At 32.9% G+C, this 20,398-nt stretch overlaps 2 protein-coding genes across 2 annotated transcripts; both read right to left on the bottom strand.

The window, feature by feature from the left end:
- Positions 1 to 404: 404 nt before the first annotated feature.
- On the bottom strand, positions 405 to 9,933 carry LOC110622839 (CCAAT/enhancer-binding protein zeta). Its single transcript, XM_021767518.2, has 16 exons — positions 9,102 to 9,933; positions 8,166 to 8,241; positions 7,329 to 7,448; positions 6,309 to 6,384; positions 5,863 to 5,931; positions 5,650 to 5,730; positions 5,491 to 5,562; positions 4,882 to 4,974; positions 4,493 to 4,648; positions 4,126 to 4,209; positions 3,862 to 4,005; positions 2,968 to 3,057; positions 2,463 to 2,545; positions 1,987 to 2,358; positions 1,514 to 1,736; positions 405 to 1,371 (listed from the first exon to the last, which is right to left on the bottom strand). The coding sequence occupies exons 1-16, from the start codon at positions 9,889 to 9,891 to the stop codon at positions 724 to 726; spliced, it is 3,177 nt and encodes a 1,058-aa protein (XP_021623210.1). The 5' UTR covers positions 9,892 to 9,933; the 3' UTR covers positions 405 to 723.
- Positions 9,934 to 15,401: 5,468 nt separating this feature from the next.
- On the bottom strand, positions 15,402 to 17,013 carry LOC110623536 (UDP-glycosyltransferase 79B6). The gene has a single exon (XM_021768520.2). It carries the CDS (start codon positions 16,953 to 16,955, stop codon positions 15,567 to 15,569), a length of 1,389 nt encoding a protein of 462 aa, XP_021624212.2. The 5' UTR covers positions 16,956 to 17,013; the 3' UTR covers positions 15,402 to 15,566.
- Positions 17,014 to 20,398: the final 3,385 nt, after the last annotated feature.

The following is a 20,398-nucleotide window of genomic DNA, read 5'->3' on the forward strand; positions in this document are numbered from 1 at the left end:
TGTTGTAACTAGAGTGATTACTTTTCTATTTTACTTAGGGCAAAATATTATGGAAAAATCATTGTAATAGAAAAATTTATTAATTAATTTTTTAATTTTAAAAAAATTTACAAGTCACGTTAATTTTATCATTAAATATTTTATTATTTAAAAACTAAAATTTTTAAATCTTTACAATTGGGGGATTAATTTGTAGATTTTTTATAATATTTACTATAAATAAATTTTGTGCAAAATATTATTTGTAAAACAATCGGAACCTAAGATTTTATAATTACAATTCTATCTACTAAATAAATATCAGAGAAATTAATATTGGTGTTGGGTTGTAAATTTGTAATAGATCATTTTTAAAGGAAAAAGTTGTACAAATGGTAGTTCAAAAAAAAAAAGTTAGAGAAAGGAAAATGAAGACGTAAATTCAATTTGGAAAAAGAAATAATAATATTCAAACATTTCAACCTTTTACAATTAATATCCAAACCTTTTCTTTAGCTTAATTCAATTCCTTGGGTGGCTAAAAGCCAAATGCAAAACTTTCTAAAAGAACAAGACAAGATAACAATATATCTTTTAACATCACTTCAGCAGCCATTAGCTAACCTGAAAACCTAAGATTGTATAAATCAAATTTCTTAGAGCACTTCATTCAATGCTCATTCCCCACTAAACCAGGGGGAGGATTGTTGTAAACTGACCTTCATGAGATTGTGAACAAGGCACTCACTCTGATGACTTTCTCTTCTTACGTGATTTCAGCTTTTTCTTTTTCATTGATTTCTTCTGGGGACCTTCTTCATTTATCAAATGCTCGTATTCTTCCAGACTTGCAAATGGTGACGCACCAGCCTTCCCACCAGATTTTCGTTTTCTTTTCCTGTTATTGAATTTATCGTCTTCATCACTATCATCATCTACATCCCCTATGTCAACAGCTTCAATGTCGTCTTCACTGTTATCGCCATCAGCAATGCCATCAGAATCTTCTTCCCTAGCAATATCCGAAGGGGCATCCATTTCCACATCACTGGCATTTCCAATCAAGTCGTCGTCATCTTCATTGGCGACTTGATCTAAATCATCATAGTCATACTCCCCATCAGCATCAAAAGAAAGATTAGCAGAATCCAACAGATTCTCAATCTCTTCATTATCACTCTCATCAGCACCACCTACTTCATCACCATCACCCACATCAAAAAGCTCTTCAGCAGCCTCTTCTTCAGCTGCCTTTTTCTTCTTCTTCTTCTTTGGCTTTGTGCTATTCATTTTGTTTGTATAAAACTTATGAAAAACAAGATCTTCAGGAGGTACATCCACTTCAGCCAATGACAGAATCTCTGGTCCAATTAGATGATTGTTCATGTCGAGCTGAGGAAACAGAATATCAGTTCGCAATTAAAATAAAAGGGATCATAATTTAGCACTGGTAATTAAAATATCCTTCAAAAACAAATAAAAAAGCCAAAATCTGTAAATTACACATAAAAAGTAAAGCAGGGTTGAAACTAACCTTCTTGGCTGGTTCAATTTGGGAGCCACCATGCCATGCCGTCTGCTTTGGCTTCTTTTCCATGAACTTGTCCAGAAAAGCAGTGAGTGATAGATCATTTAATGGGTTACCATTATAAACTATATTGGCCCCAGAAAGAAGAGTCCTAGCCATGGTAGCAACAGATGGGTGCACGTGAGAAGCAAGTACCATGAGCTCCCACCAGCTAGCACGGTCTGCATTACTGTTGATTCACAAGATGCTAATTTAGAGGGGGAAAAAGAACAGAATATTCTATTATGTAAGCAACATAGAAGATAAATTGGTAGCCTCCAGCCACCCAACTATCAGGTATATTCTATACTTCTAAAAAAAAACAAATGACAAGAGAATTCGCTTCTCATTATTTTTTACTCCATTAAAATCCACGACTAGCATCTTAGAGAAACAATGCAACCATTTAAAGCAAAGCATTACTGAAAACCCAAACATACCAGTAAGATGGCTCTCTGTGCCGAGGATTGTATCCTCCAGGTAGGGAAGAACCAGTGGAGCATGTCTGAGACTGGTTACAATTATAAGTTGATAGAGGTTTGGATTCTTCAAATTCTTTTGAACCATCTTCTACAAGCAGTTCAGCTTCATCATCATCGCTGTCGTCATCGTCATCATCTGAGCTAGGGACAGGAGAATCATCTTCACTCTCTGAAGAATCATTTGCTGGATCGGATTTATCACCACTAGGAACAAATTCAAGATCATTTTCTGCTTTAGTAGCCGAGTGAGGATCAGTGTCAGTTTCCTCCACTATGTCTTCAAAATGTTCAAGATCTTCATCAACCGATTCATTCTGCATGACCATATTCCTGCACCACAAGAGAATTTTTAATTCAAAATCACTAAATCTTTAATTACCTATAAAGGGGAGAACATACAGAGTATTGCATGTGTCAAAAGAAAACAGAATTACCATAAAGGGGGCCTTGCTTTAAGAACCTCAGAGAGGAGAAATAAGCATCCACAAGCATATTGAGGTGGCTGCTGAAGGGAAACCTGTCCAAGAATCTTTTCAGTCAATCTCTTTTTAGAAGTGTAGCCCATGGAAAAATAAATGTCCCCATACTGAAAAACACAATGCTCAAACTAGCAGTTAAAGGAAAAATACACATCCATAGGCAAATTACAATGACATATTTTGTCATTTAAATGTCTCTTCCAATAAAAATTTAAAAAGTTAAAAAAAAAAGGGTAAGTGCAATCAATTAATGAAATATTATTGACTAAATATCTTGGTGAAGATGGAACTGCAGGAAAGAAATAGCCAACATTTCAATCATATCAATCTGACATATCTGGCATCATTATCACTGGTTTTGAAAAAGAAAACTTTCTCAGCTACTGAAAAAGAAACAGGAGTTCTTTCACTTTATTTACTAAAAATAAGTCACCACTTTACATACACAGGAGTTGCTAACCTGCAATAGTCGCTTTGCAAAAGCAGCGACACGCTTCAAGTTTACATCACTTTTCATTGCCCTCAAGATTAGCCCAATAAACATTTCTGCCTGAAACACATACCATTTTACAAGGGAAATATAGTCAAATGACAAATCTAGTTCAGGTGATTGCAAATGACTCTTCTAACAGCAGATAATTGTAGACAATAGACACTTAGAAACTACACATATTATCAAAATTTAGAGGAAGCAAAGGAAGTTAGACTGTTAGAGTGAGGACGTGCAATGCTCTTTAAGCTGCCATAAATCATCAAAGGGATCCAAACAAAAGAATGTAGCGAAACACTAAGTTCAAATTGAAATTTAAAACAGGAAGACATCATGCAAGGTAGCCAATTCTCTGAGCCCCAAATAACACTTCATAGTAGATGAGCTGTCTTACGCTAAAAGAAGAAAGAGGAAGGAAACCAAACTATCTCATACACATCTCATCTGCAGAATAAAAGAAATTTGAGGGCATCCCCAATATTGCTTATTGTTTCTGGCATGCTACAAATACCAACATATCTTGAGCTGCATAAACATGAATGGAGAAAATGCTGCCACCCATCCCCACAGAATAAGCTCATTTGAAAGTTTAAATACTACCAAAAGAGTTGCAAAACTCTAAAATGATGTCAACTGATTTTTCTCTCTTCAAAAAGTCATGCAATTACATTTACAGGTATAATAGGAAAAAAAAATTGGACTAATTCATTTTCTAGGAAAAGATAAGAAACTGGTCATAAGAAAAAAGCATAAACCATTGTCAAGCACATGCAATGACATTTAGATGTATAAAAAGAAAAAACATTTGGACAGACTCATTTTCTAGGGAAAAAAGCTACAAATATAAACACAGCTAAGACTTGCCTTGGAAGAATTCATGGCAGCAGGAAGTAAAAGTTTTGAGTATAAAGCACGATAGAACCGGTCACTAACAATCTGGTTTTTGGATGATATTTTATCAAGAAGCATTAAAGCCTGAACTCCAACATTGAAATTCTTTGAATGAACCTGTACAGTCAATATAAATGTTGGCACATGCTCCGTTAGAATGGCAATGTCTGTTGATAACAAAATTACAACACTAATACTCTGTTTGCAACCTAAAATAACAAATAACAGGAATATTACCAGTCGGAAGAGCATTGGTGTTTGGACCTCAATAATGTCATCAGCCTCAGTGCTTGAAACGTAAGGAAATGCTCTATTTATACCCTGAAAAGGCCAGAAAAAGTAAGCATGCGTTTTGGACCAGAGATTTAAAAACATGTCATAGAAATAATATAATAAGTAATAACAACAAAGTCTTAATCCAAACTAGCTGAGTGTCAGCTACATGGATATTTCTTGTCATTCAACTCTTGTTTGAAACCAATTCCATACCACATAATAGAGTTAGTAATGGTAGAAAAATTGAAAAAAGAAAACATTAGCTTAGTTCAATCTTATCCCATATCCAGTAATATTTATTTTAAAAAAAGAGAAGGTTTATACTGACTGTTAAAAGGGCCGATAGAAGACGTGAATCCATTTCGACATAAGATTCTGATGAACTTTCCACTTTGAGCTCCTTGACAGGACTAGAAGCATTTGTATCTTTTGCTTTGCCGCTTTTATCCATCTTTTGACTGTTTTCGGCCTCATTAATCAGCACCTGCAATTGTGATTTGTACACATTTTGGTTTTGCAACAATATTATCAACTGGCAAGCATGATTTGAAGTTTTAGCAATGTAACCATATGTCTAGTCAGAAGTAAACCTTTATCTAATAGGAAATAGACTCTTTAAATTAAGCAAAGTTAGGCAGATACAGAGATAAAACTTGGCATATATAAACTCATTGAATGAAGCAAAAATGTAAAATAAATGCAAAAGGCCATTAATACCTTGAATAGTGCAAAGTACACATCTACTAAACGTTTTGCAGCCTTTGGACCTTCTCCTTTATGAGACAGGCGAATCTGGCTCAAAAAGTTGACCTGCACATGTAGAAAGGAAGCTCAACACAGGTCACGGTGAAAACAAGTCAAATTGAATTTTGGTAGTAGTGTAGTTTGAGTTGAAAATACATATCAAATAGGACTAAAATATCATTTTATGCATGGCCAGAGAAGCCTACCACATAAACATGCACCTCCTAAAGCATAATTTTCAGGATCGGATAGCAAAGAGAAGTGCCTGAATTTTTTTGTACAATTTTATAAATCACTCTTAAGTACACATCTAGATCCAGATGTCTATACCTATTTATTACCTAATAAAGAGAAAAGAGGTGCAAAAGTTTAGGGAAAGACTATAAACACAAGGGTAGATAATCTGCTCATCTTCCTTTCTTCTTCCCCCGTCCAGGTTCCTTTCTTTATGAGGAGAAACAATGATCAAATTAAAACAGAAAGAGTAGAACACTAAACACATATGTTGTAAATGTGTTCACATATCTATGAACTAAGAATGAATTTTCTCAGTGCCATCACAAAAGCAGGATGAGGACTTACAGCATGGTATTTTGCTCTTAGTCCCAAATGAGGTCGAAAAAGAAAAGAGTCCACTTCATCGATTACCACAGCCTGTATTAAAATATAGATAAGTTAGTCAACTAAATAAAATTCACGACAAAAATATAGAGGTTTAAGTGGCTATATTAGAAGATGTACCTTCATATTTGGGTGGTCAGACAAAAGATTTGACAAGTGGAAGTCCGCATTGGATGCACCTCTATTTTGAGGATCACCTAGCTGCAATTAATCATAATATAAGAACATGCCTGCATGTTAACTTCAAGAACCATAACAAACTCTGAATAAATAGCTTCAAGGAAAAAAGTCAGCGTTCAATTTTTAAGGGGCCTAAAGCCAACAGTAACTTACTTTGTTAACAAGGGCAGAAAGCAACCTGCGCTCCTGCTCTGATTTACTTTTCAACAATGCGTACATGGTCTGTGATCACAATCATCAAATGAATTTGTTTCAGTGTAACATTATCATGCTCACTTGACCCAAATGTAATAAAAATTTTGGACGAATTGAAAGAAAACCATCATGGTTAATATTTGCTGATGAAGAAACAAGTTCGTTAAGGGTCATAAAGTACATGAATTTACATATATGAAGATGAGAATTGAGAAGGGACCCTGACGATGAGATGGATCAGATGGATTGGCCATATCTCCCCATCTGTAATTAAAATACTTGGAAAGAGGGACTCAAATGGAAAATCATGGAAAAGCTCCATGTCTGTCTTAAGATGCATCAATTAGTGACCGACTTTTATATGAGCACAAACACACAAAGAGAACTGAATGGCAGAGACTAACCTTCAATGCCTTGTCTTTTAGTATGGGTAGCATATCTCTTGATGCTTCTTCAAGTGCAAAAACAAAACGTTCATACCTAAGATAAGTATGCAAGTTCATGTAAGAACAAGTAGGGCTACATAGTTGAGATAGAAGACATTAATAGTCAGGAAGACCAACAGAAGCATAAAATCACTTTTATGACCCACAGTTTCATAATATATGCCAGAAACCCCAACTTTATCAGATCTACATCCTAGAAAACAAGATGACGTCAATGCCTGAAAATTAAACATCAAGGAAAAAAAAAGATATATTGTTTTGATAGAAAAGCTTAAAAATATGAGTAATGCATAAGGTCTCTCTCAGATTTCAACAATTCTATTTTTCCAAAATTTACATTTCATAAATTTAAATTTCATAAATTTAAGTAATTGGAAATCATAACGACAAAAAAGTATTTTGTAATTCAATCAAACACAAAGATTTTTTTTTTTTTTTTCTTTGATGAAATAAAGTTGCCATATTCCATCCTAGGATACCAATTTTCCACGGTGTGTTTCACCCGGTTAGTGCAACAAGATTCTGCCTCACTCTAAAATCAGCATATATCCAAGGACGAAAATAGAAATATTATTTAAATGTGGACATGTAACATAAAAAGGCAATTGTGGAATTTGCTTTAAGGTGCACTTGACTTGCAAAGACAATAAGGTATTACACTACAACAATCAATAATCAACAAGGAAGCATCTTCCAAAGAGTTAGACAAAAATATATACAAATGCACCTAACTGTGTCTGGTTGATACTTTAATAGTGTAATATGTAACTTCAAATTATTAGTTAGAATGAGGAAAAGGGCACATACATACACTGAGAGATCTACATATATCATTACCATAACCTCTGACCCATATGTAACAGAATATGAATGCTTAAATGAAATTAACCAAGTAATGCAAATTCTTGTGTAATTCAGGCCACAAACAGATGATGTGCAATTAGCAATTAAATAATGAGAGCAAATAGAAAACACTACCTCTGCTTCAAGCAATCCTCCCAATACCAGAAAAGTAGGAGAGAATAGCCATCTTTTGTCTCAGGGAGATTATTTACAGGCCGCTGCAAAAGGGTCTTCAGCTTGCGATCAGGTAATAAACTGGTTATGAGGAATAATCAGTATACCACTGAATCACATAAGCAGTAAATGTATAAAGGAAAATAGATACACCACTGAGTATTATGATTTATGATCAAACATTGAACCCGCTGAAATCCATAACTAAGAAGGAACACCTTATTATAGATTGTGGCCATGTCAGATCATATATCAGGATTTCAAACAAAAATCTCACCTACTATAGTTTGTGGCCATGTCAGATTATATATCAGGGTACCACAGAAAGAGACATTTTTACCTAGACACTCAAAGAGTGACTGTTAAATCGCAAGATAGTACCAACAGTCCAAAGTATCCAAAAAATAACTAATAGTGGATACTAACACTGTTTGTAAAGAAGTATTTGTTGGAGGTAAGATATAGGTTTTTTAAGTATAGAGTTGTTTGGGAAGAAAGCTTTTTTTTCAAGGAAGTAAGGTTTTGACGGGTTTTAAACCTCTAAAAATATCACTTTTTTTCAATCCAAGAAATTGGTGGGTTAGAGAGGTTTTGATACCTTACCCTACTTTACTTAAAAACAGCCCATATTCACTCCATCTAAACACACACTGTAAGAGGCAAGGGCTATTGAACATGAACAGACCTCACAGAAAAAAATATTTTATGAAGTCACATGCAATGGTAACCGCTTAACATCCAACATGTAAAAGAGAAAGCAAAAGAACAAGATGGTAAGACTAGTATAATAATGGTAACCTTGAAATAAAAAGCTCTTTTAATGCTTCAAATCCTGTCAAAGCGTGGCGCTTTCCCACTTTTGATGTTACCATTCCTGCAACAAATATTAATTTCAATGAGGACATGGAAAAAGCATTTGCATCTGTAGTCAACAAAGTAGAAGCATTTTTAATGTAAGGACACTATGCTCCTTAACAATTATCAAGTATAAATCAAGAACAAAAAGAGATGAGGTAATGCCACCAAAATACGGTGCATGGCTGTGGTACTCACAACAAATAGAGACTTCAACATAAAGGTGATTTGAGAAATCATCGAGTAAAATAATAAACCCAATTCCTTCCCCTCATAGAAACCCCAAATTAGGGAAAGCACCTTTAATGTAACAGAGGGTCCAAACCCCAATCTCCAATCCACTTCCCCTCCATCACAAAATTGATTGAAAAAAGAGCATATACCATAAGAATCTGGCCTTACAAGATGGTACTTGAATACTTATCTAACAGCACTTCCTCTGAAAAAACCCTTTACCACGACCCAAAAGAATATAGATGGACATACCACCATAGGTAATCAAAGACCTGTATTCTGTATCCTACCTTCAATTAAACAAGGTTATTGATCATGAGGATGTATCTAAATAGCAGACAGCTCCAGAGATTTAGTAACAGCATTCTTTCGCTAAATAGGCCTATACAGAATCGATAAGCTTTTTTTCATGAATCCTTCATCCATAATTCTCGTGTATTCCTTCTCTCCATAATCTTCAACATAACCAATAAACTACCGCAAAATTTAAAGCAAATTTTGTTATTCAAAACTTCTGTATCCATGTCAAACTGTAAGAAACAAATTTCCACCATAATTGAATCACATAGTTTATGACTGACAGGATCAAGAATTTAACTGCAAATAAATAAATAAATAAAAGATTAAAAAAAGAGATTCACTTACCTATAAGTGCATCAAGTGACCTTAAATTGGCAATGGGATTATCCCCAACAAGCACAGAAAAAGCAGACACCTTATCAGCAGCTGTGCCAGACCTCTGAGTAGTTACCACCATCTTAATATCCCCACTCTGCCCTCTACTTTGCTCATAATCTTGTGAATACTGCCACATGAGCCTCTCCCCTAATTCTTTCTTCTTCTCCACCACGCCCTTCCACTCCTCCACCGCCATCTTCAACTCCAACTTGCTCTTCCCTTCACCCAATACTTTCTTCTCAAACTCCATTGCATCCTCATGCCACGCACCCAATGCACTAGCCTTTACTAAAGGCAGCTTTGGGAGGTTCTTGTACTTGTCAAATGCTCTTGTACTGCTGTTGCTTTTGTTATTATCATCGAGTGATAAAACTGGAGGCTTCGGTACTGGATTTTTCTTGGGTTTTTTGTCAAACTGCGATTTCTTCTCATTTTTGTGAGATTTATCATCCTTGTTTTTGAAATTTCTGCCCTTCTCCGAGCTCTTATGGAATTGGACCTTGGGAGCGCTTTCGTTTTCATCACCATTCAGGGTTTTATCGAGTTTGGTTCTTTGCTTTGAGGATTTTGGTTTCTTCAAAGCACCTGATTTTCGAAAATCAGCATCGTTGAAACCAGATGAGGATGGGAGAGAAGAAGAAGAGAGGCCGAGTGAGGAAGCAAAAGTGGCGACCTCAGATTTCAAGAGCTCCACATTGTTTTTCTGCCTAGCTTTGTCGTTTGATGGCTTTGAAGTTGAAGGCTTTGATATCGCCATTGTTGTCGCTGCATACGGGCAGGAAAGGTTTTGATTTTAAGTAGGGTTTTAGCTTAAAATCCAACAGAGAAGACAAGGCTAATTTTCATCCCAAGTCCCCCTACTTTGTGTATATTTTAATTTGGCCACCTAAATTCAAGTTATTTATTAAGACTACCTCGCTTTCAATTTTACTATTGTTAAAATACTTATTTAACTATTTTAGGATGAACACAAATAAATTATTTTTATCTCTTTTTCTATTTAAATATATTTTTTATTTACACTGATAAATATAGAAAAATTTACTATTTAATTTTGAAATATTATTATTATTATTATTATTAAGTTAGTTTTTATATTTTTAAAAATAAATTAAAACATCTTTATTTTTTTTAAATTTATTAAAATATTTTTATTATTTCTTTTTGTTAATAAAATAATTTTTTTTTTCATCTTTCTCTTTATAAAAGAAAAAAAAAAGAAGAACAAAGGAAAAGAAGACGATGATAATAAAAAAAATTGTCTTCTTCTCTGTTTTAAAAAAGAAAAAAAACTGAAGTAAAAGAGAAAGGAATGATTTGGTATTTTATTATATTTTTAATAGAAAAAATATATGGAAGAATAATTTCGTTAATAAAGAAAAAATATAATAACATTTTAATAAATTTTTAAAAATATAAGAATTGACTTGTTAATAATAATAATATTTAATTATTAAATTATAAATTTCTTTTAAATAAATATTAATTAAGTATTATTAAAATTTTAATAATTAATTTATTAACTTTTTAAAATTTTTGATATCTTTTTTATAGGCAGTAGGTAATAGATTTTTGAAATATTTTTATAAATTAATTTATTTTAATTTTAATATGAATTATATCTTATTAAATACTATTATAAATTTTAATATTGTTGTTATTGATTATAATAAGCAAAGGTTATGAATAATAAAATAATACAAATGAACCTACATAATTTTAAAATATTTTTTATTTTTATTCATTTATTTAAATTTGGGTAATTTTTTATAAGGGGAAAAGGAGGAGAAACTGATTGGATGAAATATGGAGGTGAATAAATAATTTTCTTTTTATTTGGAAGGGAAACAAAAGGAAGAAAAAGGAAGAGCAAGCAGTAAAACAAGGAAGGAAAGCATTCATATGTTGTGGGTGGGCTGAATATTCAATCTGATTTAGTTTAAAATCGTATTAAATTGAAGAAATAAAAAATTAAAATGTTAGTATTTATAAAAATTAAATTAAATTAATTTTAAATAGAAATTAAATTAATTTAATTCGATTCAATTTAATTTAATTGGTTAGATTTTTTAATAAAATTTTTTATTTTTTATATATTATTTTAATATTTTAAAATTTAATTAAAATATTTTAATTTTAATTATGATTTAATTTATTGATATTATTAAAAATAATATATTATTATTATTAATCAGTTCGGTTTAATTTTTTTAATTTTTTTATCAAAATCAAATTGAATCGAAATAATCTAAATTTTTAAAAACTAGATTAAAATATTGATGATCGTTATAGGTTAGAATATCGCTTTCATGTTTTTTTCTTTTAATTTAAGGTCTCCAATGATGCTTCAAGATTTTTTTTTTTTTTTTGCTGTTAATCTAGTTTTTATTTTAAGCGCTGGTGCCCTTGAAGGCCGCAGAGCGAGAGTCTTTGGACATGGGCACCATCGCCTGAGAAGCAGCAGGGCAGCAGTTTGGCATGCTACAGTGGGGAAATGGCATGCTACAGTGGGGAAATGGCATGAAAAATCTCAAGGGTCACGTCCGCCACTAATCGACCAGCCTTGAAGGCCTCCAGCGTGGCATTCATGTTCTCCCTGGACATGATAAAGTTCCTAGAAGGCTTGATTTTATCCATCAGTACAGAAGAAGTTGAAAAGACAAAAACAACTCAAGTTAAAGCTAAACAAAGGAAAAGGAAAAAGAAAAAGGCCGAAGAAAAAGGCAAAACATCAATAAACGAATATCAGCTTCCTGGCAATCTCGAAAACTAGATACGAACAGTTTGTTTTGGTCCATCAGGGTCAGCCGAGGAAGGTCATTACAACCCTAGGGAACCTCCCTCCAGGAGAGATCAATATCCCAATTGATCCCAGAGCCTTCCTTCAGCTTTACCACCACAAAAGCCTCAACCCAGCCCTTAATCGAGTCTTTGTACCCTGAGAATAGAGACAATTTCCCCAAAGAGCAAAGTAGTAGAATTCATGATTTGCCTGAACCAAACAGAAAAAAGTAGAAAACAAAGCAGCAGAAGGGGCAAAACCTAGTACAAGCTAACTGACTCAAAGGAGCACATGAAGAGGATGAAATTTGGAGAAAACATGTGAGGGGTCACTCCAAAGTGACAAAAAACCTCGATAAAGAAGGGAGAAAAGGAAAAGGTTAAACCGAAATCGCGTTGCTTGACATAGAAGATCAAGCTATGATCTTGCTGGGTCCATCAAATCCGCCGGCGGAGGAACAATAAGAACAATCCTCTCATTGCGATATGAAAATCTAATACTGTAGATGGAGGTGTCTAAGTAGTCGGGAGAAAAGAAATTGGTAAGAGTGGTAGAGGTAATAGTGGACCTCAAAGCCACGACATCGGGAATTCTAACGGCAGACATTAGGAAAAAGAAGACGTACCTTAGAGAAATTTTATAGACGAAAGGAAAGACGGAGTAGAGAAAGCATAGCGAGAAAAAGAGCCTGGAGAGAAATGGAAAATTCGAATTTGAAAAGAGTAAAGGTAAAGAAGAAACGTTTTGACAGAAGTCTCTATCTAGGGTCATGCGATCATAATTGAGATCTAGGGATTTGCCCCCTCAATAATGGAATAACTACTGAGGAGGTAAAGGGGCACTTGATGACTGCTGAGCCTCTGGCATCCGAGCTTAAGTTGAGCCCTGAAGAAAGATACGGACCCAGAGCCCTCTGGAGCCCATTAAGTAGGTCAATTCGCCAACATCATGCCCAACCCGCGCCTAAGGCAGGCTGGGCTGCCTGAAAGTTCGGACTTGCTAGAAGGGAGCCTATCTCGCATAATGTGACGGGGAACAGGAGAGCAAGCCCAGTTATGCTACGGTCCTACCACCATGCACGCCGGAAGAAAATTAAATGGTCGTCTAACGAGTGTAGGCAGGCAGGTACCGTACGTATGGCTCTGCGTGATAGGGACAGGTGACACTATAACAAGGTGGCAGTTATACGTTAGTAGAGGACAAGAGAAAAATGAATAAAAGCGGGAAACGTGACCCTCCACACTAAGCTTACACACACTCTCAGAAACCCTATTTTCTCTGGATCTCAAAACATCATAGAATAAATAGGACATTTCCCAGGGTGATAAATCCTATCTCAATCATATAAATATCTTTATATAATTTCTAATATATTCAATTCATCCCCATTTGTTACTCATGAATCAAGCAACGTGTAAAATGAATCAAAACATAAAAGTCCCTATATAATATTATTTATTGATTTCAAGTCAAAATATCACTTATACAACCATCACTTGAATAATCCATAAACACATGCTATTTTCTATATATTTCTTAAGCCGGTCCGTCCAGTGCACTTATCATTGCCCAATCATGATAAAAATATCAACCAGAAATATTTAGAGATATTATTTAAATGCAATTAGAATCTCACAATTATAATCACATTATAATTTTTTTTGTATAATAATAGTCTCATGAATTTTTTTATTTAAATTTCAATTAAATTATTATTAAAAATAAATAACTGTCTTTATAAAATTGTATTTAAATACTTAAAATACACAAAGAATAATATCTAATTACAACCAACAGATTTTTTGTACGGCATATTACTAATATGTTATTATTTTAGGAATTCAAGAGATTTATTGAATATCATAAATAGACAATATATTGCTAATTAATCTAAGTAAATACGTAATTATTTAATTTGGTTAATATAAATATTAATTAGCATATTTATTTATATTAAAAAACTAATTGATTTGATTTAAATAATTCGCTTGTAATTATTGATCAAGTTTGGATTCATCTCTCCTTGAAGCAATTAATTACTTAAATCTACACGCTTGATGGGATTATTAATTCATTAAGAATTAATTTAAGACTATTTGGATTAATTTAATCTTAAGAAAAAATTGATGAGATTTACTTGTTTGAACACTATAACCAAATAATGGACAATTAAATTAACCATCTTTTAAATTAATAATGAACCGAAAATCTCTCAATTTTAATTATCTTCAGCTGAGTTTTTTATTTGATTATTTATTTCATCATCCAATTACATTATTTTTCTTTAGTCTTTCTTAAAAATAATTTATTCAATAAAAAATCTTTTGTTTCTTTTTTTATTTTAAACGGTTCTTTTTTTCTTACTTGTTATAAAAATTAAACAATTTTAAAATTTCTGTAAAATCGACATTTATTTACACTATCTATAAAAACTATTAAATAAAAAAAAAGAATAATCAATTTTAATTATGGATTCAACGCCCATCAATATCATTGGTTATCAAATTTAATATTCAGGATATGACCATACTGTCTGACATATTCCATGTCTAAAAGTCAGAAGAATCCTCCTTGAGTAAAACACATTTTCCATTTGCAAAACCTAACTTGTCCTTAGCACTGCTACTATGAGCATTGATCTAGTCCAGGAAAGGTAATTTTCATCGATTAAAGAAGCACTAACTAGATTCATGCCTAGATTATCCAAGCTCTGCAATGTCCATTCTTGAGAGTTGCATTTTTTCTAGTCATTCTTACTTGATTCACAAGGAAGGCAATCGCCTGAGCTCTAATACCATGAACATAAACGGTTGCAAGATGGAACAGTAGATCTAACAGAACTTAGAGAGAAAGTTATTTTGGAATTTACAAAGAAAACATGACTTTTATTGATACATTTCACAGTTACTATCTCGTATATATACAGGTACAAAGCTTCTATATTACTTTAGAATGATCTATGCAAGCTAAGCTAACATCTTCCCACCAATCACAACTATCTTCAACTCCTAGTTACTCCTTCTTAACAACCATCTTCAATTGCTTATAGAACACAAAGACTGGGCTCTTCAATTGATTTGATTTAAAATATTTTTTATTCTCTTCTTAAAGAAATTCTATAGTTGTATAGAATTTCATTGGTTTTATATCAATCTTGAAATCTGCCATATTCCTAACCAACAACATAGTGGACATAATTTCTTAAAAAACAATGATCTAAGTACAAAGTATTTTCTGTTCTTATAGTTATTTGTTCTAACATTAATCATAGAAGTAAAAATATATATATATTATGGTAAAATCACTTACAAAGCCTATCCAATTGGTAGTGCAAAACTCCCATAGAAAACTACATTATATGTTAAAATAGAAAATATTTATCTAAATCGAATCTACATAGTGAAATTCACATAAAATTTTATATATTCACGTTATACATTTATATCAGAGTTCAAATCTTCACCCTCTATCTTCATTCTCATTCTCTTATAAAAAAAATTGATTTATTATACGTCATATTACATTAGCATTTTTGAAATATAAAATTGAAATAACATAAATAAATTATTAATAAATTATTATATATTACATAAAATTCACCATAATCATTCATAATATATATCTGGTAAATTTCTCCCAATGGCATGGAATCATACCATTACTTTGACAAGTTGTTGCATATCTTGTACAAATTTATCAACGTAACCACTCATCAACTCTTTGTTTATCATCTTCTCCCTCCACTTCCTGTGATTCTGTTTAAGCATTGAACCAAATTCATTGCCTTTATCCATCACTGAGTGAATGGCTTTGCTCACGTTCTCCTTGGAAAACCACCCACTTTCGTCTCTCTCCACCTCCACTGCCACCTTTAACTCTTCAGCCATGAACCTTGCGTTCAAGATTTGATCACCTAGGTGTGGCACCAATACTACTTGACAATCACTAAGCAAAGACTCCCACATCGAGCCAAACCCACAATGGTTCACAAAGCACCCTACCGATGGGTGATCTAAGATCATTAGCTGTTGTACCCAGCCACCCCAGACGACTCCTCTCCCTTTAACCCTCTCTTCGAACCCCTCCGGCAGCGCTTCTTCCACTGTTGCCGCGCCTGCTGGAGGTTTTAGGGCAACTAAAAATGGCAGACCTGTTAACTCGAACCCTAAAACCAGCTCTTGAAATTGATCCTTTTCCAGTATGATTTGGCTTCCAAACGCACAGAACAACACTGAACCTTGTTCAAACCCACTTAGCCATTTACACCACCGATCTTCTAACGGTGTCTTAGCTGGCCCCGGCAAGACAGGTCCGGTTAGAAACACTGGCTTTCCATATTGACTTCCAATGTAATCACAAAAGTTCCCTTCAGTTTCATTGCAAGTTCTTATAGCTAGTGCATCACTTTCTTTCATTGCTTTGAACATTCTTTCATAAAACGTTATTCCTTCACCAAAAGGTTGGGATACAAATAACAATGAACGCACTTCATGGGCACGAAGCACAGTAGTTGTCGATGGATAGCCAGTAGGTGGCATTAACATTTCAGACTCAGTAATGGGCCTATCTTCAGGCACATTTCGTGCCGGAACTAGTACTATTGCTATGGAGGCTGCTGAAACTACGGTGTAGTGTATGGCCTTAATGCCAAGAGCTTTTGTTATCTCCGGCACCCAGTGAGCCATATCATAGATAACAAACTTAGGTCTGGTTTCATGTATTACCTTTTCGACTTGGTTACGGGTACGATCCAGGGCTATAGCGAGCAAATGGTTTAATTCAAGGGGGATATCAGAGGCGGTCTGGGTGCCAATGGGGAGGCCGTCGACGTGAGGGACGGTGAGAGATTGCAAGGTGATGAGATGAGGATAAAGATTGAAGTGTTGCAATTGTTGTATAGCTTTGGTTGGCAGCAAAAAAGTGGTGGAGCAGCCTCTCTCTGCAAGGCTGTTGGCGAGATGGAGGAACGGCGTCATGTGACCGACGGCAAACCATGGGAACATCAACAAGTGAAGATCTGAGCTCTTGGGGTTGCTCATTTTTTTCCGTAGATTGCTTGGATTGGATTCTAGATTTTATGCAGGTTCCCTTTTCTTGGTTGGATTTATATAAAGCTCATGGATTTTGTGATTTGAAGATAAAAAGAAAATTAATTTGTCAGAGTCGGTAGAGTAGGTGGGATGAGTGAAACTCCATTAATGAAAAATTAAATATCCAAGAAACATGAGGCGAATAAATTACATATAGAGATCTACAGCTCATCTATGTTAAATATTTGGAGGTTGATTCCCACGTTGATTTGTCATGCACAAATTTCAACATAAATATTTAATTTAAAAATTATTAAACTTGTTTTTTTATGTGAAATTGATTTTATACACAGTTATTTAAAATGGATTTTACAATAATGTGACAGTTTTAATTAAATGGTTAGTGTGGAACTCTATTAATAAAGAAACTAATTAATTAATTAAGAATTTTGAATCTTAATAAGTTTATAACTAATAGATTTAATATTTACATGTTGATTCGTATTTTAAATAATTAAACACAAATTTTGATAGAAATATTTAATTTAAAATTCTTATATGAGATTGATTTTATATTGAACTTAATTACTTCGTGAAATGGTTTACAATAGTTTTAAATGAATAGGGTAAGTGAATAGTTAAATTAAAATTTCGAAATCATATAAAATAATATATTTAAATTCAATAAATATAAATTTCGTATAGAATTATATTCATAAAAAATAACATTAAAAATCTCTTATTAAATACTAAAAAATTAAATTACAAAAATAAAAGAGAAGATTTAATCAAGTGTAAAACTAATGTAAACAAATAAAAAAATATTAAAGAAAGTAGTAATCTAACATGCAACTGAGGAAATTTCGGAATGGTTGCACAATAAATATCATTAATATTCTCTCCCCGTATTAGAGGTGCCCCATGCACAGATCCTTCATAAGAAAATGAGAAGAGAAAAATCCAACAGAAACATGATTAGTTTTGCACAATTTGGCTACATAAATCAAATTTTGCATAAATTAGGAAGACACAGAACATTAGATGAGGAAAGTGGTCTATGAACTATATTGATATGTGCATAAATAGTATAAGAAATAGAAATAATTTTACCATCACCCAAGAGAATTTCATCTGGACCTCCATAATTAGAATTTCCTTGCAAAGCAAACGGATTCAAAGCCACATGATGCAATGCTCCACTGTCAAACGACCAAGGCTGATGTGTTTGAGTGGACATAGCAGTAGTAGCATTAGCTACAGGATTAGAATGCACAGTTGAAAACTGATTAAAATGGATAGTGATATTGTTCTCCATAAAAAATATAGCAAGCTTCCTATAATTAACAGTATTGTGACCTGCAATTTAACAAAATTAACAAAAATCATCTACTCTATAACCTCCATAATTACTGGTGTGATTGTGGCGATAAGAATTCCCATCATAACCTCCATGATTTATGTGAAAAGTAGAATTCTTATTTGATTGAACAAAATTCAAAGTACACTGCAAAAAGGGTTGTGCCTTGGTGGTTTGCTTATAAGTTGCATTCACAGTAGCAATGACAGGTGATAACACTTACTCTTTGTCTTTCAATAGTCTTTTAAAATCTATTAGTTTTTCAAACAATTCTGAGAAAGGAATGGGTGATTCATGAACCTTGATTGCTACAACAAAATGATTGAACTCATCTCCTAAGTGAGCAATAATATGAACAATGAGGACTTCTTCACTCATTGGATTTTGAGTGAGAGCTAATTCATTAGCAATTGATCACATTTCATTTAGAAATTCAGCCAACCAATTTGGAACCTTTAGGAGTTTGAAGTGTTGGCATAGCTAAGATTCAATGGTTTCCAAGCTTCCTTGGACAACATAGCTAAAGAAAAAAGCGGCTGAATAGCATCTGAATAACTATCTAAAATTGCACCTCGTTGAAACCAGAGAGTATAAGTTGGATTGATGGTTTTTTGTTACTGATCAAGAAATTCAGATGGTGCAGCTAGTATACATCGATAGACCCTAACAAATCCAATCCAATGAGAGTGATTAAATTTGCCCCCGGCAAATAGGAAAGTTATTCTCAAGGTAAGCTTGATCGGAAATGGGTTAGAGCATTTAACTACATAATATAAGATGTAGTTGAAGTGGTAATTACCATAGTAAACAAAGTGTGAATTGAATCAATAATCTATTCATAGCAGAAGGTTACAATTTATACAAAGAAGAAGCTAAAGATACAAAAGCGTTACAATTTATACAAAGATGAAGCTAAAGATATAAAAGCCTATTCAAGATATAGTTACGGCTAACTAAGTTTAAATTAAGGAACTTATCGACAATATAAATTTTAAATAAGATAAGAACAACAAAGACTAAGTCTTAGACTTATCTTTTATATATATTAGTCTTATTGAACACAAACAAGAATCATCTTCTTTGTCTTTTGAAAATACCTCTTATTCACTTATAAACTTAGCTTCCTTAAAGATATTACCCAGCTTCATTACTCTCATTTACTGTCCTCCTCGCCAAATCTAGTTCATTTACTCTCCCCAAATCGAGTCATCCAAGTCAAGTGTCACGATCTCATAATCCCTAAATCTTAGAATCATCAATGAGTAGATAGTTTAAACTTGTGATCATTGATTTATTGATTATAGAAGAAAGACATAATTATGGACGCAACCCAATATTGAGATAATAAACCACCTAAATATTTTTGTTTTAGTTAGTTGCTTTATTTTTGTTTTTGTGTTTTTATATGATTTTACAACCTACTATATGCATATTTTATATGTTTCAATCTTGCAAAATTTATATTACCAAATAAGAGAAATTATTGAGTATTCTAAGTGTATGTTGAAGTTTACGCTTTTATAATATACAACACACATATTTTATATTATTCAATCAGATAAATTTTATATTATCAAATAAGAGAATAAGTTGAATGTTCTAAGTGTATAATAGGTGGTATACCAAATCAATATATAATATTAGAATAAATAATTAAAAATAGGATTTGCGTTGAATATACATATTAAGAAATTAAACATTATCTTCTAAATTTTTTAAATTATTTTATATTTTAAATTTAAATTTAAATTTTTTAATTAAAAGTGAAGAAATATGTGATATTCAATTTCACGTGAATAGTAATTAACAGGCAAATAATTGACAATAAAACTACTGGAAAAACTACCGGAAAACACCGGATACCAATTCAACTATAAAGATATTTTTTCTGATTTATAATTTTTTTTTTTTTGTTTTTAAAATAGGGGAGGGGGAGTCGAACCTTAAACTTTTTAAGATTATAGGATGCACTTTCCACCAGGCTAAGCCTTAGAGTGCTGATTTATAATATTTATAATTGGAACTTTCATGCATTGAAATTAAATTCTTTCTTCGGACGATTTTAAAAGTATATTTCTCGGTATTAAATGAATAA

This window comes from Manihot esculenta, chromosome 9 (assembly GCF_001659605.2).
Source record: "Manihot esculenta cultivar AM560-2 chromosome 9, M.esculenta_v8, whole genome shotgun sequence".
Lineage (NCBI taxonomy): Eukaryota > Viridiplantae > Streptophyta > Magnoliopsida > Malpighiales > Euphorbiaceae > Manihot > Manihot esculenta.